The sequence below is a fragment of the Triticum aestivum genome, chromosome 5D (assembly GCF_018294505.1).
Source record: "Triticum aestivum cultivar Chinese Spring chromosome 5D, IWGSC CS RefSeq v2.1, whole genome shotgun sequence".
NCBI lineage: Eukaryota > Viridiplantae > Streptophyta > Magnoliopsida > Poales > Poaceae > Triticum > Triticum aestivum.
In genome coordinates this window covers 285,096,721-285,123,695 of record NC_057808.1, presented here as the reverse complement: position 1 = coordinate 285,123,695, position 26,975 = coordinate 285,096,721, and the positions used below count along the sequence as shown (strand labels likewise).

General features: G+C 43.4%; 1 protein-coding gene across 2 annotated transcripts; it reads left to right on the top strand.

Annotated features, from left to right (window-relative positions):
- The first annotated feature begins 3,139 nt into the window (after nt 1-3,139).
- Nucleotides 3,140-15,985, top strand: LOC123121084 (bifunctional aspartokinase/homoserine dehydrogenase 2, chloroplastic). 2 transcript variants are annotated; one of them, XM_044541009.1, is made up of 19 exons: nt 3,140-3,352; nt 4,561-4,623; nt 5,017-5,081; nt 6,274-6,648; nt 7,385-7,473; nt 8,752-9,055; nt 9,242-9,294; nt 9,578-9,783; nt 10,087-10,174; nt 10,257-10,370; nt 11,497-11,595; nt 11,673-11,867; nt 12,468-12,550; nt 13,136-13,361; nt 13,799-13,944; nt 14,241-14,376; nt 15,034-15,117; nt 15,205-15,297; nt 15,473-15,985. In XM_044541009.1, exons 1-19 carry the CDS (start codon nt 3,273-3,275, stop codon nt 15,716-15,718), a joined length of 2,745 nt encoding a protein of 914 aa, XP_044396944.1. In that variant the 5' UTR covers nt 3,140-3,272; the 3' UTR covers nt 15,719-15,985. The 2 variants fall into 2 exon arrangements, with proteins under 2 accessions (XP_044396944.1, XP_044396943.1); XM_044541008.1 differs by having other exon boundaries at nt 6,271-6,648.
- Nucleotides 15,986-26,975: the final 10,990 nt, after the last annotated feature.

Below are 26,975 nucleotides of genomic sequence, written 5' to 3'. Positions count from 1 at the left end.
ATGGAGCAGCGCTATGGAAACCCAGGTAAGGTGGTCATGCCCATTGACATTCTCCTATGGGCAATGAAGGAGGCCGACTCCGGCGATGCTGGGCAGAGGCAGCGGTGGGCAGACCACCGCTATGTCGCTCCAGCACAAGCTACATCAAATGCAAACGCAGCAGAGGTGCACGAAGACGATGACGACCTACAGATCGTCGCACAGCCAGCTGTGCAGGCTCGCCGCCGTCCTCCTCCCATCATCGTCATCATCGATGAAGACGAAGAGGAAGAGGAGGTGGAGGTGCAGCCAAATCCCACCCAACTGAAGCAAGAGGTACGACGATCCGGACGCTTAGCAGGACAGACAACTAAGTGAATCTGAAACTTATAGTTTCGTCAGTAGTTGAACTACCTATGTCAGTTTCGTCAATTGAACTACCTATGTCAGTTTCGTCAGTGTTAGTAATCTTCAGTTTTAGCAAGTATTGTGCTATCTATGTAATGCTACCTATGGTGCCTCCTATGTGAACTACCTACCTTTGTTCAGTGTTACCAGGTTTGTGCAATCTGTGAAATGTTACAACAAACTTCTCAGGACCATATTGCAGGTAGGATAAAAAAGACAGGTAGAAACTGCAACAGGCTTAGATAATAAGGTTCTTAACTTAGCATTAGGGCATTAAAGATAACATCATCTTAGAGCATTACAGATCAGGGCCATAACAGCACCCCACACCACAACCAAAATGATCTGAAACCATAGGCAGTTCTTAGGCTTAGGCAGTTCATTAGCTAATATTAGTACTGAGATGCATATTTGCATCAGATGAGATGCATATTTGCATCAGACTCCTTCATTGCTAGGCCAGTTATATATAGAGGCCTCATATTTACTTACCAACCATGCCTAAAAAATCACTCCTCCATGACAACTTGTTTGATCTTGTCCAGCTTTTCCTTGGACCCATGACCAACCTTCAGTAGCTCAGAAATGACATGCTCCAGCTTCTTTTTCTCTTCTTTAAGGAGGTCTCTCTCCACTTGTATCTCCTTCATGGCCTTCCTGGTGTTTTGAATGATATCAGCTTGACTCTGCAGGATGCACCTCTGTTCTTTCTTCAGCTTAAGCTTCTCCATTTGAACCTCAATCTTTGCCTGCTCCTCAAGCTGATGCTTCTTCTCCTTAAGTTCATGGCTTGTGTAATCCATGTCATGGGATTTCTGCCCATCCTGGTAATCAAACAGTTTGGATACATCATCCACAAGCCGACTGTACTGATTGGCAAGAGAATCCAGCTCCTTCTTCAGTTTCTCAACCTCTATCTCATGAGCTTCTTTGTCTTGGACTCTACCAAGGTTCTCCTCATGATACATATCCCACAGCTTGGTTAAACACCTCTGCAGAATTACTGGCCAAGGGGCATCTACCCACTCCAGAACACCACAGTTCACACCATCCTGAAAATGCAGTGAAATATTAATGATAACTAAATCCAGTAAAATTCAGTTACAGAATTCATACATACATATCAATGTTTGTCTGAATGCAGTAACAAAGAAATTCAGTTAGACCAATTTTAGATGTTGCCTAGATTCAGTTCCTATCATAGATTTAGCTAACACATGAACACCACACCAGCTTTGTACTTCAGTTTTCAGTAAACAGATACTGAAACAACAAGAATATCAATGTTGTTTGCACTATGTACCACCAAATTAATCTACACATGAAAACCACTAACAATAGTTGCTCTTACCGTAGTAGCACATCCAATGAATCTCCTTTCAGTGTCAGTCCCTTCAAATGCCACAAACCTGCCTGGTCTCTGCTTGTGTAGGATGCACTTACGGTCAGATTCAACCACAAGCCCACTGAAACTTGGATCTATCACCGTGTCAAGAGTTTGCTGCAGTACCAACCCCATATATATCAGCCACAACACCTCACACATAAGAACTACATGGAAGAGCAGAGTGAGCTCAAACCCTAACCCTAACCCTAGCATAGGAGAGAACAGAGTGAGCTCACTTACAAAATACTCCATTTGCATGCTGCTGTACTCATCCATGTACTCGTCATCGTCGGCGTCGGATGTCTCGTTGCTGTTGGGCCAGGAAGGCATCCTCGCGCCGCCGCGTCGCAGTCGCCGGAGGAAACAGAGGAAGAAGAGAGCTCGGGGAGAGGAGTGAGTGACTGATGGTTCGCTCGGTCGGCCGGCCGGTCGGTCGTTTTGACCTAGCCCCTGGCTGGTTCCGACCGAGCCGGGCCACTAATGGCCGCGAGCGGGCGTCCGTTAGCCGTTAGGGCCGCCGTCGGCCTGCCATGTGGGCCATCCCTGTCAGTTAAGCGGTTAAAACGGCTAAATGGACGATCAACACGACTTGGTAGTTTTTTGCCACAAAATTTGAAATTTTCGGTAGTTATTAGTCACTTTTTTGAAAGTGGTAGTTCTGTGGGACGGATACCCTTAATGTGGTAGTTTTTTGTCAAATACTCCGAAAGCGGCTATATCGAAGATAATCCAAAAGCTCCATCGCACGAAAGCGATGCCGGTGTTCCATTTGAGGCCCATTTTGTAACACGGAATCTTTAATACTTCCTCCGTTCACGAATATAAAATGTTCTACTTCCTTGGATTCATATTAATTGTTGCTAATTTAGTACCGATAACCTTTTGCTAAATTGAATGCATACACATCTGTTATAGTATGTTTATTCATTCATTTTAGGTTGCATGTATCTATATTTCTGGATTTATTTCAGGATTTTTAACGATGCACTCTCAGTAGGAGAAGACGTTTTCATCGATGACGAGGCGTCTACGGTGACTTCGTAAATCTTAAGATGATGCTGACTCAGTCTTTTGAAGGTGCTCATAGGAGTAGGGTGTTCGTGTGTGCGTTTATAGAGATGAGTGTATGCGCATATTTATGAGCGCTTGCGTTTGTAACGTGTTAAAAAACCGCTCTTATATTATGATACGGAGGGAGTTCCTATTATGAACAAAATTTCCTGCCACTCTCGCCTGTTACATAAGCTCCAAAGGGAACAAAATCTTCCCAAGTGGAGTATATTTTTTAATCGAAAAACAAAAAGATTCGTGAATTTCTCGAAAAACAAAAAGGTTCGTGAGCTTTATATTTGCTTCGACAACGTGATAGCGGCGGCCTGCGCGCGGGGGGTTAAAGCAGGGTTTTTGGCGTCTAGCCTCTCCCCGTTGTCACCTCCTCCCTCCCCACTCCTCGCCCCCTCTCCTCCCCGCCGTCCGCGCCGCCTCGCCCCGCCGCGAGATGCGGAGCCTCGCCGTCGCGAGCCCCGTCCCGCCAGCCGCCGCCCATCGACGGAGGCTCCGGCCGTCCGCCTCCGGCAGGTTCGGGAACTCTCATCATTTCCCTGGCCGCTAGCGTCGATAGGATCCTCTGTTGGCACAACAAGCTCCGACGGCGCGGTCCCCGATTCGACCACGTCGAGTGCTGGCGGCGATCTTATACGCCGATAATGTATTAACTGTGGGCGCGATTTTCCTGGGTTTCATTTGGGGGGGATGTTGTTTAGGTTGCCTACTAAACGGGTCTTTCCGTGTTTGGTAATTTGACGATGCTCTGATGCGGCGCAGACATCAGGAATCTGTGCTATCTACGGTGTGGATAGACTTGCTCGATTTTCTTGGACAGAAATGGACAGCATATAAGTTTGTCAAAGATATTACTTCCTCTGTTCTCGGCAAGTGCATGGCCTCCTTTAACGCCTGCAGTCAAACTGTTTTAACACTGACCACCAAAATACGAAAAATTATTATAACTTATATTGGTTGGATGAAAATAGCATTATTGGTTTTGTCAGGAGTAATATTTTCATATTTCGCAAAAAAAGGAGTAATATTTTCATAGTACATATTTGAAATAATAATATGTTTACTAACATACACATATAAAAAGTAACAGTCAAAGAAAACTGTTGATAATGGCGCACATGTTTATAGTTTCATCTAACTCCAAATGTCTACTATGGGAACATGCTCTGAAAGGGCGTATCAATAGTCAAGTCAATTTGAGATGCGATTTGTGCGCATCATACTAGTATGAACACAACAACCTGTGTATTCCCATTCTCTTACGCACGGTGTAATGATAGTTGCTAGGAGTTAGCCTTGACCTGGTAGGATGTTTGTATCTTTGAAGCAAGGACTGGAAGTATTGAAATGGACAGTTCATTTGGCTGGAGTTTTCAACCAGAATCTGAAGTAACGAACATCGATCTATGGATCAAGAAATGGGCATGTCATATCTTTTCATCTTGAGTTCTTGATGAGTCACAGTTTGAAACTTGTGCTCCATATACAAGTCTACTTCAATTATAAAATAAATGGGTTACTAATGATACATTCCATCAATAACATGATTGTGAACTTTCAGCGGAGATAAGTTAGTTAATGCCAATTTTTTTTGCCAAGTTGTATCTTCTTAGATTGGACATTCTGCACCGCTGTCACTATTTGTTTTATTTGGAAGTTTTTACTGCCGCTCTTTCAGTCCATCTCATCTTACACTAACGTTATGCTGCTTGATAAATCTTCAGGGAAGTAGTTTCACAATGTTTGAAGTGTGAGATAAATCAGGACCGACCTATGGGAGCTCTAAGGTAGTGTTTTGTGCAATGAGTGTTGTTGTGACTTAATTAATTTCCTTTCAACTAGAAATGATCTGGCTTATATTTATCCAATATCCAAATTCTGAACGCTCAACGACGATGCTGTCATTTGACCATTTCAATTGCTCCACCTGGCATTTCAAGCCCCAGTTGCATGCTCAATCTTCTATTTCTGATCTTCTCAAAGTCGTCGACTACATTGTTCCTAAAAAATATTCCCAGCCTTTCCGGAGTAATTAACTTCGGAACTCTTGTGCTATGCCCCTATCTGCATCAAGTTTTACCATATAGATGTTGTACTTCTTCACTAGTTCTACTTTGATGTCAGTTATGCCTCGCCAAATTTCAGCTAATATCCCATATTTGTTTCATTATCTTGTTCAGGATAGGTCACTCTCAAGGAAATTTGCCAAGACATGGTTCGAAGAATCTGCTCACACCAGCTGCTGGTAATTTGCCTTCTATCAGGCCATTGTTTTAATTGTTCAAGGACTCTAAATTAGCACTACCATACCTTTTGCAATAGAAGTTTGTTAACCAACTTGATGTGAAAAAATCTTTTAAATCTTCAACTCTATCCACCAACACTATTTCTTGAACACTATAATTTGGTCTGCATTTTGATATATCCAGACCTGGTCAAAGGCTTGGCTATGGGCTGGGCCACGTTTGGGCTGCCTCAAATGCTTGGCCTGAGCCCAACCTGACTCAAGAACAAATCCAAACAAGTAGTGTTTTCTACTTTACCCTACTTTTATTCAATAAAAATATTAGTTTATACCATTCTAATGAAAAAAAGAAGCAGCTATATTTTTAAATAGAATATGAATTTAGTTGCTTACTGGTCCACAGGCTCAGTTCATGCTCTCGTTTTCAAACCCAGCCTGGCCACAGGCCCATGAACAGGTTTGGTACTGTCCATCTCAATAACACCGTTACAAGGGAAAGCTTCAATCTTGTAGCATCAACTTATTTTGGGATATCCAGGGGCAGAGCCAGATTAATATATCCAGGAGGGCCAATTTATAACATTGGGTCCAAATAGGAGGCTCTCATTAGCATCTCCTAGTTCTTGGGGACATCTACTTTTGTCCATTGTTAAAAAAAGCACGCCTGGGCATGCGCTTAAGCATGCCTAGGCGCTAGGCAACAGCAGAACGCCTAGTGCTTAATTGTGCTAGGCGTGCGCTTATGCGAGATATGCACTATGAAGTGGCATCTCCATAAGAGTGGCTAAGTTTTGACGTTGTCGAGGCGACAGCAGAACGCCTAGTGCTTAATCGTGCTAGGCGTGCGCTTATGCGAGATATGCACTATGAAGTGGCATCTCCATAAGAGTGGCTAAGCTTTGACGTTGTCTCGCCAAGCCTATCACAACCCTCCTCCTTTACCTGGACTTGGGGCCGGCTACGTTGAGACAATATAGGCAACATAGGCGCTATGAAGAGGCAAAATTAGGGAGTTACGCTTAGCGCTTTTTGACCTTGCTTTTGCGGTTCTTCTATGTCTGCTTTTCATCTTAGGTTTCAATTTCATATGCTCTGGTTGGTGTTATATTTTAGGTGTACATACAGTTTAAACCTTTCTATCAACCAGACATGTACGTTGTAACCATCTAAGATTTGCTGTTTACTGCAGCAGCCATTTCAGTTGAACAAGTTGAAGTCAGTACCTATCTTCCAAAAGGTGATATGTGGTCTGTGCACAAGTTTGGTGGCACTTGCATGGGAACACCTCAGAGAATTCAGAATGTTGCTGATGTAGTTCTTGGTGACTCTTCCGAGAGGAAGCTGATAATTGTCTCTGCAATGTCCAAAGTTACTGACATGATGTACAGTCTCGTGCATAAGGCTCAGTCAAGGGATGATTCTTACACAGAAGAATTGGATAAAGTTTTTGAGAAGCATATGGCTGCAGCGAAAGATCTTCTTGATGGAGAAAACCTTGCAAGATTTTTGTCTGAGTTGCATTCGGACATCAGTAACCTGAGAGCAATGCTCCGTGCTATTTATATAGGTTTGAGATATTAATTCCTCATAATTCATGGTATTTTGTTTTAAAGTGGCTAGTCTTGATTGATTGTTAGGTCCCTCAAAAAAATGTTTTTTGTATAGCACCCCTCGAAATATGCTCTTTCTCTGATTGTTGGATTCTTTCTTTTATTGCTATTGCTGTTATGGGGGAGATCGTTGATGTCTGCCAGATCCTGAGTTTTTCATGCTTTAAATTTACATTGGAAGTACCATTGTCTTGTTTGAATTTATTTCATGTAAAAGTTAAAAAAAATTGTATTTGTTTGAGTGGTCACAATTTGTCCACCGCTTCCCCTACTCCCCACTACCCTTTTTTTTTTTTGCGAATCCACTACCCCTTTCCACACATGTGCTTCTGGTCACTTGATGTATGACGGAAACTAGTTGGGGAACAGCCTTTACATGTGGTTTACTGTCAGCTAGGGACACATGTGGTACACATGTGCTGATTAGCATGTTCACTTCTAATTTTCATCTAATTTTCTTTTATTTCAGAAAGACATAGAATCTTGTTTTACATCATTTTTCACTTCATCGGTTACAACTTCTCTTGGAGCACATCCTTGACCAATGACTAGTATTTTGTTATTTCCATCTTTCATCTTACTAATGCACTAATGGTTGACTTACCTGCTGCCATTTAGTAAATAGGCAATAATGTGAGAGTCGTAATCCTTTTAGATGTGTAACATCTTGGTTCTATTTGTGTGTACTTGCAGCTGGACATGCAACAGAATCTTTCTCTGAATTCGTTGTTGGGCATGGGGAGTTGTGGTCATCTCAGATGCTATCGTATGCTGTACAGAAGGTACACATGAAAAGTGCTTATAAAGTTCTGATATTATACAACTTATTAATGTATAAGTGCTGCAGCAAATTTATGCACTTCAACACATACTGCTTGCCTGCTTCGACATCCTATAATTGGAAAATTTCTCAGTTTTTTCTATGCTATTTGAAGTTGCATTTTCTTATGTGACTTGCTAACTAAACGATAACTACACAATAACATTCGTACTACATTAATAGTCCCACACTGTCACAAGCTGAATTAATAATACACCTAGGAAAACGGAAGGTAAGCATATGCGGTGAGAGCATAGGAGCTTCAAGTTTTGAAGGGCTGTTCTGCAAGATCTTTTTAATTAAGTAGCACAATGCCCGTCCATTGCTATGAAGCCATAAAAAAGACGAGGAGTAACCACTGGCTTAGGAGATCGTCAAAAGATGATCGTGTCCTGCGGCTGTTACATGGTTCATGATTAAAAAGAGATAAAAAGAAAGATAACGTTGCAGTCGTTGAAGAATCTTAAGCGGACCATAGTAGGTCCTTTGCAAGATCTATTGTGAGATAACATTTGAATTTTGAAACATAGGAGAATGGGCATGAGTAAGTTGAATGTACAAGTGGATTAGGTAGGAGAACAACGTCTATCGCCGCGTTGGAATTGTGATTTGCTCACTCTCTTCTACTATGATAATATGATATAGAACTGGAAGAATTGGTTGGGAAGATAAACTAAAATCAAGACCCTGAATTGGGGTGCATACTTGCATTTAAAATTTGTGTTTCTACAACTGTTATTCTCACATTAGGGGTAGCAGTGTATTTGTTTATCTGGGATAGTGTGACCCAAGTAAAAGTAACAAATTTGTTTATTTTTGTCTCTTGGAAGGTTGCTAGTCCCACATGTGGGTAGAAGTGCATTTGTTTATTTGCGTGGTCCCACATGTGAACTCACCACCAACTCCAACTTTTGTAAGTAGGAAAGATTTGTAGGGGTTTTTGTGACTTGTGACTTTGTGAGCTTTCAACGCTATGTGATGTTGTAGTTCAGCCCTTATCCTAAAGTTCCTTACAGGATGTGCATTCACCACCATATCCTGCTGTTGTTCGGTACTGAGATGATGCAAAAATATTGTGGCTAAACTCAATTACAGGAGCAGTGGCTCATGATACTGCTTTCTCCTAGTGACAAAGCTTATGTATTACTTTCCCTTCATCTTCTTCATAATCTAGATGTTTTGACCTAGTGTTAACCGTTCTGAACAAACTGACCTTTACTCTCTGATCTAACTTATGCAGTCTGGAGCATCTTGTAGTTGGATGGATACAAGAGAAGTTCTAGTTGTAAAACCTAGTGGTCCTGACATGGTAGATCCTGATTATGAGGAATCTGAGAAGCGACTCGAGAAATGGTTTTCACGCCAACCTGCTGAGATAATAGTTGCTACTGGCTTTATCGCGAGTACAGCTGAAAACATCCCTACTACTCTGAAAAGGGATGGAAGCGATTTCTCAGCAGCAATAATTGGTTCTCTTGTTAGGGCACGCCAAGTCACAATCTGGACCGATGTTGATGGGGTATTTAGTGCCGATCCTAGGAAAGGTTTGTAAAACATGGGTATTGTGCTTTTGAACTAAATATTTTCTATTGGATTCATTCAACTTGCTGTGTTGAACATTGACACACACATAATATTTTGGGGGAGTATCTAGTGCATGGAGATCTTCTATTTCTCTTGCACAAAGGAATTAAGAATGTATCTGATTGACAATCATCTGATTAATGCAGTCAGTGAGGCTGTGATCTTAAGCACATTATCATATCAGGAGGCCTGGGAAATGGTAATTTCTCTATTCTTGAACACTTGCGCACATTACTATTTTTCAGCTTTTACTTATGTTGAGCATGGCGACATAAACAGTTGGCGGGAAGCTGCATGATATGCAGCAGGGGCTCTTCCAAAATAAATAAATAAATAATGGTTGCCACTTTAAAAGTCTTTTGGTTGAGCTGGAGTTGCTTGTTGGGCATGAGAACCTAGCAATAGTGGGATCGCTGTGCACTAAATTTATTCATTTCTTGCAACACCAAACTTCATTGCTAACTTGGATCTGTTCTTTGCAGTCATACTTTGGGGCAAATGTGTTGCATCCCCGTACCATTATACCTGTGATGAAAGACAATATTCCCATTGTCATTAGGAACATGTTCAATCTCTCTGCCCCTGGAACTGTGATTTGCAAGCAGCCTGCTAACGAAGATGCTGATTTGGATGCTTGTGTCAAATCATTTGCTACTATAGATAAATTGGCCCTTGTTAACGTTGAAGGGTAAGTTGGTATTTTTTGTTCTTGAACCTGTAAGTTGTAATTTGAATAATCTGGTTATGATTTTTAATCTCTGTGATACAGTACGATCATGATCTTCATTAGCTTCAAAAGACGGTGCCTGTGTCTTGTGTTTGTGTTGAGTCCCAGTTTATTGTAGATTTTTCAATTCTAATAGTGTTTGGTGCTGACCTAGCAAGCTGAACTCATAACATAATAGAGCTATCGACATACAAGCAGATGTCATGACTTCGTATTATAATGGTTTCTTCTATTTTATTAATGATCTCCATATCTTTCTTTTAGAACTGGAATGGCTGGTGTTCCAGGTACATCAAGTGCCATATTTAGTGCTGTAAAAGAGGTCGGAGCTAATGTTATCATGATATCTCAGGTAGTTCATGTCTTTCAATCTTTTGTATCTCCATAATCCATATGATTCATTTAGGTTCTTCCTCACTCTAAGATATGTGCAGGCTAGCAGTGAACACTCGATATGTTTTGCTGTTCCAGAAAAGGAAGTTGCAGCAGTCTCTGCAGCCTTGCATGTTAGGTTTCGTGAAGCATTAGCAGCAGGAAGGCTCTCTAAGGTGATTCTTGTCTTTGAAAAACATGACCTTTATATAAATCCAACCAAAGTTTCTCTAATATAGATGTATCAAACTTAAATAGTATACTTTTCAACACTAAATTTGGCTATTCACTCTTCAATCCTGAACTATTAAGTCTTTGAATTGAACCACTCGAACTATTGAAGTAGTCCGCTTTTCACCCTCAGGTTGTTGCACAATTGGTTTGGGTGCAATGGACACCACATGTCCTCAACTCACTTGCTTGCCACTTCACATGACAAAAACAAACAATCTAAAACAGACTATACCATTTGGGAAAAGCAGGTATACAGAAATTTAGGGCGTGTACAATGGCGCTATCTTAGGAGTGCCACATAGGATAAATGCTGAGGTGGATGAGAGAGAAACCGGCTTGCCTTCTCTTAATTAAGAGATGATCTCTTAGCATGATTTCTCTCACCACATATTTAGGTATATGTAGTTACTAAAGATAAGACTAAGATATAACCCATTGTACTTGCCTTATCAAAGTTACGTGGCGAGGTTAAGATAAGACTGCCTTATCACCACTGTACATGCCCTTACTAGAAATGGAAGAACAATTGGTAGACATCGATATAAAAAAAAACCTGGTGACGTGGAAGTGAGGTGGCAAGTGGCATCCACGTCAGCTAAAACTACTTGCCAAACCACTTGAGGGTGAAAAGTGGACTATTCCAATAGTTCAAGGTGGAAAAATAAACTTCTGCAAGAGTTCAAGGTTGGAAATGGACTTTTTTCGTATATGGACAAACATGGCTAGATGAATAGACATGTAGAAGCAAATCAAGAAAATCAAACTTGGCATAACATCACCGTCTCACCGATATGTTAATAATTTTGGAAGTATTTGTCCTGTCAACTTTTTGTGAATATTTGTTGCATTGTCTTTATCAAAACAAACATAATACTACCTCTGTACCAAAATATAAGACGTTTTTGTAGGCTCTTATATTTTGATAAGGAGGGAGTAATCTGGAAATTATCATGTTGTAGTCTTTGTCAATGTTTTGCTAAAGAAACTATTGTTGTCATGCAAACGTGTAGCAAAGTATTTATTGTGTTAATCCAGACAAATTCATGTGTTGCACACAATTCTTTTCAGGTTGAAGTCATTCATGATTGCAGCATTCTTGCTGCTGTTGGCCTGAGAATGGCAAGTACTCCTGGAGTCAGTGCAATCCTTTTTGATGCGCTAGCAAAGGTGCTTACAGTTTTGGGTTGGTAAAATTGGGATTTCCATTTATACTGGATTCATTTACCCTGTAACAATTGGCGCAGGCAAACATTAATGTACGAGCAATAGCTCAAGGTTGCAGTGAGTACAATATTACTGTTGTATTGAAACAAGAAGATTGTGTTAGGGCTCTAAGAGCTGCTCACTCAAGGTTCTTCCTCTCAAAAACCACACTTGCTATTGGGGTCATTGGACCTGGTTTGATTGGGGCAACACTGCTCAACCAGCTCAGGGACCAGGTATCTTGAGTCTGATACTCATATTATGTACTGAACAATATTCATTTGTTTTAATTTATCATGGAGTTGTGACATCTCATGCCAACGATTATAAAATGTATATCCACAAAGAGGGAGAGATTTGACATCTCATGCCTAGGATTTAAAACAATGCTGTCAGTGTGATTTGTTGAAAAATCCTGATAAATACTCGGTTTGAAATAATAAAGTGGTCATTTGTGTCATGTTGTGGTATTTTGTAGTTCTAGCACTTACGATGTCAGCTGTACCGATGAGTATACATAAAGAAGACAATAAATAACCGTCGGTCATTAATGACGAGCGGTAGTTCATCGCTGACGTTTCATCTAGTTGCCCGACCAGATTGGAAGGGAAACGCTAAGATCTTCCTATCTAACATGGGCAACTATGCATGAGAATAACATAATATAATTGTTTCATTTTATGTTCTACATGACTGGAACTTTAGTGTAAGCCATCTTTGCTACAAAGTCTACATGGAAAATGAAGTGTTGGGCTTGACCTGACAACGGAACAATTTGAAGGTAGAGTTCACTGTTCAGTACACTTTTATTCCGTGCTGATTGAACTTCTATGCAGGTAGCAATCCTGAAGGAAAATATGAATATTGATGTGCGTGTCATCGGAATAACTGGCGCAAGCACGATGCTTTTGAGTGAAACGTATATAACCGACCCCTCCCCCCCCCCCCCCCCCTAAACTAATTGTTCCTTTGTTTTGCGATTGTGCTGCTTTTCTGCAAAGATTTACCTTCATTTCTGTTGATAAATCTTCTTCCATGATTGACTAAAAGTGGGTGCTTTCCGATGAATCTCTGTTGTCTTTTTTTTGGGCATTTCCCATGACTGTCAATGGCATCATGTAACTAGAATTCCTGGTTACCCATTACACTTTTGTTTGCTCCCTCATTAATGACCTAATATTGTAGTTTGGGAGTTATTTAATGTTGCATTACAATTAGTTAGGCAGGATCCTGAGAGATTTTGAATTAGATACAAACCAGTACTGATATATTTTTTCTGTCTCACCGAAACTGTTTCATTAACCAAATTAATAATTTGGCCATCATTTCGTATTTTAGTTTAATATTGCTGAAGTATATATGTGCATTGCCTAGCCCTTTCCATCAGTTTGGACTTTTGGTTGCGTTGGCTAGTGCATGAAGCTTGATGAATATTATATTAATATGTTGCATTCCTCTTCATTTACATGTCTCACAGTTTTTTTGGGGGGTTCTCTTTGTGTAGGGGAGTAGACCTAACCAGGTGGAAAGAAGAAATGCAAAAGGAAGCAAAACCAGCTGATCTTGCTAATTTTGTTCGCCATTTGTCTGAGGACCATGTGTTTCCAAACAAAGTATTGGTGGACTGCACAGCAGATACAAATGTGGCATCTCACTACTATGATTGGTTGAAGAAGGGTATCCATGTCATCACACCGAATAAAAAAGCAAATTCTGGTCCACTTGATCGGGTAAATGTTTGGCTGGCTAAACATATTTCTATGCCTTTTGTTTTTGAAATAATATTTAAGCTCTTTAATGATCATGGACTGTACATCAATTGACTTCACATTACGAGCTTTAAATGGACCGAGTCTACTTTGGTGCATATGTTCTAAATATGAAATGAAAAAAGAGGCACACATAATGATGATTTTTACAAAAACTTTACCAATTTAAATGACCAGCCAGTTATTTAAATGCCCCGCCGTCAAATATTAGTCAGTGAGCGGAAACATGGCTGCTCAATAATTTTAAATTCTGTATTTGAGATCTTGTTGCTCTCAGAATGAAGATCCTGAACACACATCAATGTTCATCGCCTGTGTACTAACTCTAACATGCACCTCTGCATGCCAGATTGTCTGCTGGATTGTATAAACTAAAGAAAATGTTTTTGTGTGTGCAGTATCTGAAACTAAGGACTCTACAGCGTGCATCATATACTCATTACTTTTATGAAGCAACTGTTGGTGCAGGCCTGCCAATAATTAGCACCCTGCGAGGTCTTCTGGAGACAGGTGACAAGATATTGCGTATTGAAGGCATTTTCAGGTGTGTTTATGCTTCAGGAACACAAACCAAGTTTTACTTTCACAAACTATATTTTTAAGCTAGTCACAAGATATGTCAGTGGAATTACTTGCAGAAGTAGATGCTCTTTTTGTTCGTGAATATAGGTTTTTGTTTCAAAAGCTTTTGCTCACCTTTTCATTAAGAGGAGAAATATGTTTTGGTTACAAGAGAATAGCAGCAGGGCGAACAACAGTCCACTGGCACAGCGTTTTTTTATGTTAATAAATATAGTACTAGGATGCTGGCTGACACAATGTTGACTGTTTCAATTGCAGTGGAACTCTGAGTTATATTTTCAACAATTTTGAAGGAACAAGGAGCTTTAGTGATGTTGTTGCTGAAGCAAAAGAAGCTGGATACACTGAGCCAGACCCAAGAGATGATCTATCTGGAACAGATGTTGCCAGAAAGGTAGATCTTGATTTCTTTTGAAGATACTGCCAGAAATTCCATGCTACTTTTTACCATACTGCTCTACCCAGATATATCAATTTGGTCGACTCATTTCTGATTCCCATCTTCATATCAACAATAAACTTTGCAACATCTATTTTGATTTGGACTAAGCCTTCCCTATTAGCCAAGTCAAATACTCTTGGGTGACATTGGGTACCAGATATGCCCTTGGAGCCTTTATCCAAGGTTCCACATTCTTCCTTGGCCCATTTCTCTGGCAGGATTCCTCTCAAGTATATATTTAGTCTTGTGCATATAAACAGGTGTTCCCATATGCAGTTTCCCTTCACTTGCCCTTGGTTAACATTTCAATCTCTCTCAAGCTTACTATTCCATCTGCTTCTCGAATGCAATGTTGATCTCGCATTTCATATCCAATCACTTGACGAGGTTTCTAGCTTTTCCTTGTTTAGGTAGACAATGCCATATCTGCAAACCAAAACGTAGTTCTGACAGACGTTATATTCTTTGATGACTTGGGTAAAATGAGAAAAAATATACTGGGTTAATAATTTCGACTTTGTTGTTCCAATCTTTATTACGAACTTATGTTTTCCATTAACATTTATTGTCAAGTGTTTCATCATAATTTGTGGCCTTTTGGGTGAGCAGGTCATTATCCTTGCAAGGGAGTCTGGTTTGAGACTTGAGCTTTCAGATATCCCGGTAGAGAGCCTTGTGCCAGAGGCGCTAAAGGTAAGGACCGGTTATATCTTATTCATAATAGCCAACACCCTGTTACACATCTACAGCTTTACACATGCTAACTGGGTTCGCCTGCAGTCATGCTCGTCGCCAAATGAATTCATGCAAAAGCTACCATCGTTTGACCAGGATTGGGCCAGACAGCGCCATGAGGCTGAGGCTGCAGGCGAAGTGAGTAAACCTTTTTCACTTTCTTAAATTGCCCCCATGTTTAATTCAATTCATAGCATGTGACTATAACCAGAATTGTTCAAATTCCCAAATCTAAATTGCCCACTGCAATACATCTACTCTGGATGTTTGCAAACTTTTTTGAGTAGAGGTGATTGAGTCTTTTAACCTGAAGGTACTGCGGTACGTGGGAGCGGTGGACGTGCTGAACGGAAAGGGAAGGGTAGAACTGCAGAGGTACAAGAGGGACCACCCATTCGCCCAGCTATCTGGTTCGGACAACATCATCGCCTTCACCACTTCGAGGTACAAGGAGCAGCCGCTGATCGTGCGAGGGCCGGGCGCAGGCGCGGAGGTGACTGCCGGAGGCGTCTTCTGCGACATCCTGCGGCTGGCGTCCTACCTCGGCGCCCCCTCATAGACATCTGTGACTGTATTGGTAGATTTTCCGGGGTAGATGGACGGCAACTGTACTCTTCTTCCACAATATTGGACCTGGTAGTATTTTGTTCTGAATACTTGCGAGGAAAGCAAATAAGGTGTTTTGTTTTGTTTGCCGTGCGCTGTTCCTTGGTAGCGGGTGTAGGGATCAGGTGTTTTGTTTTGTTTTGTTTGCCACCCAGGCCATGCCAGAACTGTTACTAAATTATCAATGCAATAATAAAGAAGGGAATGCCTCTTTCTACAACTGCCGGCCTTGGTGCTTTGCTATTGTTGGCTTGGTATATATTTCAACTTACTGCAAGCAAGTGCTAGTTCTGAGAATATAGAATCAAATATCTGCAACTGCGAGAGGGGGGAGGTGAATTAACTTGCTTGCCCCCATTTCCTACTTGTAAGGATTTGTTTGAATGTGGAATCCATGTGGACTCCTGATTTTCTCTTCCTAGTAAACTGTAGAGAGTGTCATCAACTCTCAGAGAGAAGATGTGGATTCCAGAAAAGATATCAGTGTTCGGAATCAAACATACCACCGCTCTATTTTTTCTTCGTCAAGGTTCTATGGACTTAACACCTCCCTGCATTTTTTAATATATATACACCTCGAGCCTACTCATCTCGGCTTTTCCTCGTGCCTTCGGGGGAAAAGCTATTTTGTAAACCAAACAACACAAATTAAACTGACATCAAAAGTATACAAGGGCCACATGAGCCGACAGCTTCAGGAAATGAAGGCCTGATAAGGGATGGAGCAAGCTAGTATATTTTTTTTCCGTCGAGGAAGGGTGGAACAAAGCTAGTGAGCACGCCCCAAGCTGAGCTACTTGTTATGGGCTAGGATCATATAAACTAGAGGACATCCCGCGCATTGCTGCGGGAATCGATTGTAATATTTCTTTAATGATTTGATTGTATGAAACATGAATAGTTAAATTAGTAATATATGAACAAAAACTAAAAATACATATTGTATATTGCATTTAATTATTGTATATAAATGGTTAATATAATAAAAACTTTTCTATGCATGTTGAGTGGGATTTTAACGAGGTGACATGTGTGATGAAATGAAATGTGTGACTGAGATCAATTAATAATGGAGAACAAACTCTCATGCATGTTGTGGTGGGCCTTTGATGAGATGGCATGTGTGTATGTTAAGATAATATATGTAGTAGGGATGAACTATTTAGGTATATATAGGATCAGAATTTTAAGATATTTCTTAGTTGTTTTGTTCGTAGGCCCAAGAACGAAGCACAATAGCCCTTGGCCTAGGTCTTCCCCTGCTCTAAAATATTAGAAAGGATTTTTCTGATTTATTCATTGCTATATGCAATTCATGAAATTGATATCATTTAGCAAAATGAAACACAACATATTTATCCATCTTTCGCCTCAAGAATTCCATGGGACATGATGCCCCGAGAGCTAGACATCAACACAAATCTAGCACCACGCCAGGCCAGTCCACAAGGCATCGGATGTAGGCCCAGTTCTTTCGGCCTATTCTCCCAGAATCTTGGGAACCGGACCCCTCATAGATTCTTCGAAAATTTTGGACCCATATTTTTTTCAATCGTAACTAACTAGTTGGATTGTAAAAAAAAATGGGTTTAAGATTCTGAGAGAATCTAGGGAGGGGTCCAATCCTCAAGATTATATGAGAATCGGCCAAAAGAACCGATCTGTAATCAGCCCCTCAATCTATCAACTTTTACTACTCACATACAAACGCCGACCAAATAGTTTTTTACTATGTGTCTAGTGAACTGTCCTCAAAATAGGCTTTCATCCCGCTTTATATAGAGAGCACAACACAAAGTACATGGCCGAATGATACAAGGCAACGAGGAGGCTCTCGTACAGCTGAGATAACCGGCCGACATAGACGCACGCGACTACGCTGCTGGAAGCTAACACAGGCAGACCTGGATAACTATGCCACGAGAGGCCCTAAGACACCTAAGTTCCACGACAACGCCCATAGGAAGGTGTACGGTGCGAAGCGTCGCCGCTGCCGAGTCCAAGACGGGCAAGGGGTTTTCATCCGGAATCCTGGCACAGAGAGGAGAACCACGATAACATCCTCAATATAATAGCGGCACCTACGGGTGTTGCCGCCATCGGCGCCAAAACGCGGAGCTTTCGCTCGGCAGCTCATCCGTGCCACCACGAGGCATCCAAGAGGACCGCGACAAGCACAAGCCTCCAGCTCTAGATTTGGGCACCGCCACTGCCACCGATGTCTAGTGAACTATAGCTGTGATGAAGTTTATTGCTCTTAGAACATCCGTGTGATGAAATTGGCACCAACCAAATTAAACTCATTTCTTGTTGGTAGTACGTAGAGATGTCTAGACACCACACATAGTCCAAACCTGGCTTATATATTGCCATATGTCACCTTCTCTTTTACTATTGTGACAACAGGGAACTTAAGAAATAGCAAGAGAACAAGCAAACACGTCAAGTGTTTTTATGCCTTCCCATAAAACATTCTTAAAATCTCTCAATCCAGGGAAGTCAACAGAAGCAACCAAAATCAAGGTGCTTGAATTGTGTGGTGCATTGCCTGCATGTGCACATATCTTCTAGGAAAAGCTTAATTATGTGTATCTTTTATAAGGCACTCCCGTACATTCATGCATATGACTTGGTCAATGAGATGGTGTGATATCTACACGTATTGTAGGTTTATACTTTTGAAATCTAGTAATTAATTATAGTGAAGTGACATTAAGCATTTGACTATCATGGCGTGTATACAAATTAGTAGTCCTAACTGGTAGTGACAAATACTTGTATCATTCCAGCCCCTTTCAGCAAAAAGGAGAAAAATGTTCTTACGTTACTTTAACAACTTTATCTCTTAGCCTCTAATGCCGGCCGTCTGCGTTTTCGTGACACATGCTGGACGGCCAATGCTTTGTTTTCTTTTCTAAAATTTCACTGTCACACGTACGGCCTCCCATGGTTTGGACAATATAACAAGTCCTCTACAATTGCACATTGCAAGTGAACACTAGATATTTCTTACATTTAAGGTCTGGTGTTTTTTTTAATAAAGGGAATATATTAATGTTGAGAAGATAGCAATTACACATAGCATTTGCATCAATACATATCAATAGCTACTCAAGACACCGAGGATACACACAAACAAATCATAAAAAGGAAAAAAAATGATCAACAAAAACCTGCAGCAAACAACAAGAGCCATCAATGATGGCAACCCCGGGTAACATGATAGGTGCTCCAAGAGCGACACCTCAAGTAAGAGAATGATGCATGGGCGAAGCCGCTGTTGGATCCAACCGCCGAGGCGATTTCACCCTTGAGGGGAGGCCGAGCAAACTCCATGCAATGTCTTAAATAAGGAAACATCGTGTGAATGACGCTGTTGTCAGTTTCAACTACCGAAGGTGAAACCTAGACTTTACATCCTAGAACTCGAGCCCTGCACTCAAAGAGCACCACCTGGCCAACGTTGCCATGTGCTACCACCACCTGTCAATCCATCATTACACACCACACAGACGTATAACATTGGTGGACCTAGCCACCCAATTGGAACCATCCCGCCGCAACACATGTTGCCGAGCATCGCGTAGGGACTCCCTGTCATCTCCACCGATCCCATGCCACCGAGAGTCTAGACCTCGTTCGGCTCAATTTAGGCTAGTCTCACGGGAGACCTAAAACAAGGGCGGAACCCACACATCTAGCAAAAATTGAGTCACAAGATCCACTGGCGAAGCTAGAGAGGAAATGATGGAGGGGCGAAAGGCAAATACATCAATCTTGAGGAGGCCAAAGAGTATACTTTTTTCTAATTAAGCACTTTCATTTTATTTTTCTTCAGATATTTTATCAATGTTTGGGGGGGGGGGGGAGGGGGGGCATGGCCCCTGCAGGAATACATGTGGCTCCGCCAGCGACAAGATCTACTGTCGCAGATGCCATGTTGGACCGTGTCGAGCACTCAAAACCTATGCACCAAGTGGGAGACATCCAATCACCGGAGTGGGCCGCCAGGAACCTCCAATACGGAGATTGAAACCCGCCGACCTTACGCCCCATAGAGACGGTTAGTAGCCTGGGGTCACACTGCTGGGAGAAAAATAACCAATGCGCCCCCAACCATGAACCATGCCAGCCATCAAATCGCCTCCATATAGAGACTGTCGCTGTGGTATGTGTGTTTTCAAAGGTGGTGGCAAATGTGGTTGTTTGTGGCTATGTGTGATTTATAGCTTCAACGTGTCATTTCGGTGTTACGCTTGTTTTTTTTCCTTTTTTTAGTAATGTGGTTGTATGCATCCTCGATATCTTGACTAGTTTTTGACATTATGTTATTGCAAAGACAAGATGTAATTGATAACAATATATTATATTTTATCCAAAAAGGTCCTCGGCGTCTCTGATCAGCGTCAAGTGCTCAACGCCCATGAATTTGTTTTGATCCTTGTTCGTTTCATTTTGCCTGTTCGTCTCCAGGTCATGCATCCGCTACCCAGCAATGCGCCGATGCACCCTTGTCCCGCCACAGCAAACTGTCTGACGTCCGACATTTTGCATTTCACATGGGGGTCTCAAATTCGTAGAGACGGCCTTGCTTATTGTGTTATATTTTCACTCATATTTTACAGAAAAACACAAACTTATTGTACGACATGTTTGTTCAAAGGGTAAAATCACTTCAAGGCGAATTCCATGCAAGTGCTAACCTAAAAGGACAAGTAGAAGAGAGCATGCCGGTCCTGGCGTGTTACCATATACTACTTTCAGAAGTGCACGATTTGCTAGCGTATACAATAGATGGCTACCATTGGTAGTCGATTATGGTTGGTGAACAAACTCAGATTTATCACTAAAGCAAGTAAAGGATTCTCTGAAAATACTGGAAGACTGCGTCACAACATCCATTTTCTTATCTTTGAAAGGAGCCTTGGACAGACCTCCGAAAAGGAGTTGGGTAAAGAGTTGGTGAGATCTGAGTAGGAAATCTGCGAGGAAAGATGTTTCAACGTGAAAGTTTAACGAGAAAGAGAGGGTATATGCAGTCACAACATCAACATCAAGCACGTACGTCAAAGTTCAACAGGAGAGATGGTAGATAGCCATGACACTTAGGATCGAGCACGTATGTACTCCTAAGACCCATGACACTGTAATATTGTGTTTTCAGATATTTGTGTTTGAAAGACGTCTATATGATTGCCAAATGAAGCAGGAATATCAGTAAAATTTTCAGGTATTTTTTGAATCTATGCAAAGCACAAGCTTGCTATCTCCAGTAGAATACATTTAAACGTGATGCTTTCGATCGATTGACTATTACACCAAATTTGTAACAATAAATACTCTAAAAAACACAAATCACATCATACAAACTGAGAAAAAACAGTACATTTTTTGTTGGATCATAATTACCTTTCTTGATATGCGCGCTCCCTCTACATTTTTTGTTGGATCATAATTACCTTTCTTGATATGCGCGCTCCCTCCACTCCAAATTAATTAACGTATTGACTCCGTTCTAATAAAGTCAACCCCTTCGCTCTAGCCTCCTATGACCAAGGCACTAGGGTTTCCTTGCCTCTTGCCACCGCCGCTGCTGGTCCGCCTCGTCTTCTATGGTTCTTGGACCATGGAGGCACGGTGGATACCGGCCCTTGTCGGTAGGAGGGCTTCGTTTGTAGGTGTTTTTTTAAAGTTTTGTTAGGGTTTGTGCCATGCTCAGGAAGACGAGCTGGTGGTGGCTTCCTAAAGGTGGAATAAGGTCCTCCCCGCCTAGCCCCCATCCCGGTGGAGTTTCTAGCGTCATCGATGGCCGTGTGGAGGTGTGTCTCCGGCTGATCTCGTGGGATCCGGTCGGCGTCTGTCTTCGGTGGATTCGGTCTTCATTCATCTACGTATGCAGTTTGGATCCTTCCGACCTATGCTTCTCTTCGTTAGCAGCGGTTGCTGTTTTAATGCGCTGGTCCTATATGGCCTTAGCGCGACGAATGACTGTGTACTACAACAATGTTTGCCCGGCTTCGACGAGGGAGGGGCGATGACGGCGGCGCGCCTTCGGCTCGCTCCAGTTCTTATAGTCATCGCTAGGTGGTCTACGGACTTGGATGTAACTTTTTTACTTCTGGTATTCTTTGCACTATCTTGATCGTTGATGAAAAGATCGAAAGTTTTCTCGTAAAAAAGCTTTGTTAAATTGGATCAAGTCTACAGACAAATGTGTAAATACGTAGAACATGAAATTAGTCTCATGAGATTCTCCATAAAAAATCATACTATGTGTATTTGCTGTTGTAGACCTTAGCACATTTTCTGTAGGGTTGGTCAAAGTTAAATAAGCTCTAGTCTCCTATGACCAAGGCACTAGGGTTTCCTTGCCTCTTGCCACCGTCGACGCTGGTCCGCCTCGTCTTCTATGGTTCTTGGACCATGGAAGCAGGGTGGATATCGGCCCTTGTCGGTAGGAGGGCTTCATTTGTAGGTGTTTTTTTAAGTTTTGTTAGGGTTTGTACAATGCTCAGGAAGACGAGCTGGTGGTGGCTTCCTAAAGGTGGAATAAGGTCCTCCCCGCCTAGCCCCCATCCCGGTGGAGTTTCTAGCGTCGTCGGAGGCCGTGTGGAGGTGTGTCTCCGGCGAATTTCGTGGGATCCGGTTGGCGTCTGTCTTCGATGGATTCGGTCTTCGTTCGTCTATGTATGCAGTTTGGATCCTTCCGATCTATACTTCTCTTCGTTAGCAGCGGTTGCTGTTTTAATGCGCTGGTCCTATATGGCTTTAGCACGACGAATGACTGTGTAGTACAACAATGTTTGCCCGGCTTCGACAAGGGAGGGGCGATGACAGCGGCGTGCTTTCGGCTCGCTCCAATTCTTATAGTCGTCGCTAGGTGGTCTACGGACCTGGATGTAACTTTTTACTTCTGGTATTCTTTGCACTATCTTGATCGTTTATGAAAAAATCGAAAGTTTTCTCGTAAAAAAGCTTTGTTAAATTGGATCAAGTCTACATCAAATATGTAAATACGTAGAACATGAAATTAGTCTCAGGAGATTCTCCATAAAAAACCATACTATGTGTATTTGCTGTTGTAGACCTTAGCACATTTTTTGTAGGGTTGGTCAAAGTTAAATAAGTTTAATTTAGACCATACCACCCCGGGCCGCCTCCACACGAAGTTGCGTTCGCCGCTCGGGCGCCGCTGCTGCGTTCGCTGCCCGGGCGCCGGCGCGGACGCGCTCGTCCACACGTCGTCGCATGCCAACAGTCATCGCCGGTTTCAGCTCGGACTCCGCTGCCACCCCGCCTCCACTGAGCTACGTCCACGACCTCGCGCGTGATCAGATTGATCACCCGCCCGCGCGGTGCGACCTATCGGGCCCGTCGGTTGCGTGCGCCTCAGCAGGTTCCGTGAAGATTGTCCCGAGTACAGCGCACCCCTCCACCAATCGAGCATCGGGCTGCCGGTGTGTCGCCCCGTCGGGCCGCAACGCTGCTGTCCCGTGGTTCTCCGCGCGGCTGCACTGACCCGCGTGCTGCCGCTGCGTCGCCCCTTCGGGTCGTAGTGTCGCGACCCGCGATCTACTGTCGCCCCGAGGTCGTCCTATCCAGGTCGCCTCCGTGGCTGCACCGACCCTCGTGTTGCTGCTGCGTCGCCCCATCGGGCCGTAGCGAGTGTGGCACGCGGTCTCCGCCGCCGCTTGAGGCCGTCCCCGCTGCTGCACTGACTCGCGCGCCACCGCTGCGTCGCCCCTTCGGCTCGTAGCGCTGCGGCCCGCAATTCACGCCGCCACCCCGAGGTCTTCCTGCCGTCACCCGACCCGCCTGCTACCGCTGCGTCGCCCCTTCGGGCCGTAGCACCGCGGCCCATGGTCCACTCCGCTGTCCCGGCACGTCGACTTCCCATGGTATGTACCGCGCCGCCTCCCTTGGCGCGGGAACGCCACCGTCCGCGCCAGTCTTCGTCACGCCGTCGGGTTCTTTGCCCAATTCGGGCACCGCCGCCGCGCTCCTAACTTAGCCGCCGCTGCCATCAGGATGCTGCCGATGCTCTTCTTTGGCTGACGCCGCTGCTACCCCGTAGCCGCCGCCACCCGTCTACCCCCTTCGTTTTCGTCCAGCACCAGCCCGTCGCCAGCGTCGCCGCTATCTTCCCTGACTACTTCGTCTACTCTGACCACCGTTGGTGACATCTGCCCCATGACGATTGGCGCCACAACTGTTGGGGAACGTAGTAATTTCAAAAAAAATCCTATGCACATGCAAGATCATGGTGATGCATAGAAACGAGAGGGGAGACTGTTGTCCACGTACCCTCGTAGACCGTAAGTGGAAGCGTTGTGACAACGCGGTTGATGTAGTCGTACGTCTTCACGATCGACCGATCCTCAGTACCGAACATACGGCACCTCCGTGTTCAGCACACGTTCAGCTCGGTGACATCCCGCGAACTCATGATCCAGTAGAGCTTCGTGGAAGAGCTTCGTCAACACGACGGCGTGGTGATGGTGTTGATGAAGCTACCGACGCAGGGCTTCGCCTAAGCACCGCTACGATATGACCGAGGTGGATTATGGTGGAGGGGGGCACCGCACACGGCTAAGAAAGATCAATGATCAACTTGTGTTTCTATGGGGTGCCCCCTGGCCACGTATATAAAGGAGTGGAGGAGGGGGGAGGGCCGGCCTAGCTATGGCGCGCCCTGGAGGAGTCCTAGGAGTAGGATTCCCCCCTTACCTAGTTGGACTAGGAGAGAAGGAAGGGGGAGAGAGGGAGGAAGGAAAGGGGGGGCGCCACCCCCCTCCTAGTCCAATTCGGACCAGAGGGGGAGGGGGCGCGCGGCCTGCCCTGGCCTCCTCTCTCTCTCTCCACTATGGCCCATTAAGGCCCATACAATTACCGGGGGGTTCCGGTAACCTCCCGGTACTCCGGTAAAATCCCGATTTCACCCGGAACCATTTCGATGTCCAAATATAGCCTTCCAATATATCGATCTTTACGTCTCGACCATTTCGAGACTCCTCGTCATGTCCGTGATCATATCCGGGACTCCGAACTACCTTCGGTACATCAAAACACATAAACTCATAATACCGATCGTCACAGAACTTTAAGCGTGCGGACCCCATGGGTTCGAGAACTATGTAGACATGACCGAGACACGTCTCCGGTCAATAACCAATAGCGGAACCTGGATGCTCATATTGGTTCCTACATATTCTACGAAGATCTTTATCGGTCAAACCGCATAACAACATACGTTGTTCCCTTTGTCATCGGTATGTTACTTGCCCAAGATTCGATCGTCGGTATCTCAATACCTAGCTCAATCTCGTTACCGGCAAGTCTCTTTACTCGTTCTGTAATGGATTATCCCGCAACTAACTCATTAGTTGCATTGCTTGCAAGGCTTATAGTGATGAGCATTACCGAGAGGGCCCAGAGATACCTCTCCGACAATCGGAGTGACAAATCCTAGTCTCGATCTGTGCCAACTTAACAAGTACCATCGGAGACACCTGTAGAGCACCTTTATAATCACCCAGTTATGTTGTGACGTTTGGTAGCACACAAAGTGTTCCTCCGGTAATCGGGAGTTGCATAATCTCATAGTCATAGGAACATGTATAAGTCATGAAGAAAGCAATAGCAGTAAACTAAAACGATCAAGTGCTAAGCTAACGGAATGGGTCAAGTCAATCACATCATTCTCCTAATAATGTGATCCCGTTTATCAAATGACAACTCATGTCTATGGTTAGGAAACTTAACCATCTTTGATAAACGAGCTAGTCAAGTAGAGGCATACTAGTGACACTCTGTTTGTCTATGTATTCACACATGTATTATGTTTCTGGTTAATACGATTCTAGCATGAATAATAAACATTTATCATGAAATAAGGAAATAAATAATAACTTTATTATTGCCTCTAGGGCATATTTCCTTCAACAACCGTCGTCGAGTCTCTTTCTCTGCTGGCCCCTCCGACTCCTCCACATGGCGTACAGCTCGTGTAGGTCCCTCATCTACGCATGCCTAGTGCTGGCAACACCGATGCATGCCTTCGTCCACGACGTGTCTCCGGGCTTGGCAAGCCTGGTGCGACGCTTCGTCAACTTCGTCTTTGTCCGTCTACGCATGTCCGGTGCTGGCAACACCGATGCGTGCCTTCGTCCACGATGTGTCCCCGGGCTTGGCAAACCCGGTGCGAAGCGTCGTCAACAACGTCTTCTTCCCGGCGCACCACTACTTCGACACCACTGCGCCCATGACTAACTCGGCGCCTCCTTGCGCCCGTGGCTCCTGGGCGACTTCCTCGACACCAGCTACCCCGACTCGACATCGACCACGGCGTTATTCGCACGGCTACATCGACCACGGCTACACCACCCATGCTCTTGGCTACCTCGATAAATGGCACAAAGGGCTGCCGCCTTGCTTGAGCAACCTCGTTGGTTTCTACTCCAGCCACAACTTCCGCGATGCATCGACCATTACTACCGTGGAGGGGATGTCCGTCGGATTACCTTCGGACAGTCTCACCGTCTGTGTCGCTACCGTTGTGACTGTGGGGGGATGTTGAGTATCATGATTAGTTTGGAAACATAGGATGGACTAGGAAGTATTCTGGCTTGTCTTGTACTCCAAATAGATCATGTACTCCTATATATATGCCCACGAGGCTCAAGCAATATATATTCATTCCACCAATTCCCTCTCTATCCCTTCTAACACACCATAAACTGAGGTCAAATCTCATCAAACTTATCATATATACTTTTTTGACGGATGAAATTTTCGTATCTTGAATAGTGACCAATCCAAAAGCTTGTATGGTTACACAAAATCCTTTTTTCACCTGACTGAAAAAATCATATTGAAGATTACCATTTAGAGTGTCATGATAATACATTGCATGACTAAATCATGATGGGAACAACAGGCTGCAATTTACACGTACATGATAAATTCCGATTCGTATGTACTGTCCTTTAACAATTTTGGTTTGCATACAATGGGTTTAGTTATAGCAAAGCGGATTTGCTACCAATCAAACATTCTGGGTATGTATCTGTCTCTTCAAAACATGGGTCCCTAAAGGAATTCCTCGCAGATCTGGGAAGCTATCAAAAATGCTCTTATATGATGAGATGGAGGGAGTAATTACCATGGTTTGCATGATGACAACCAAGCAAGATTCAGAATGGATATACATC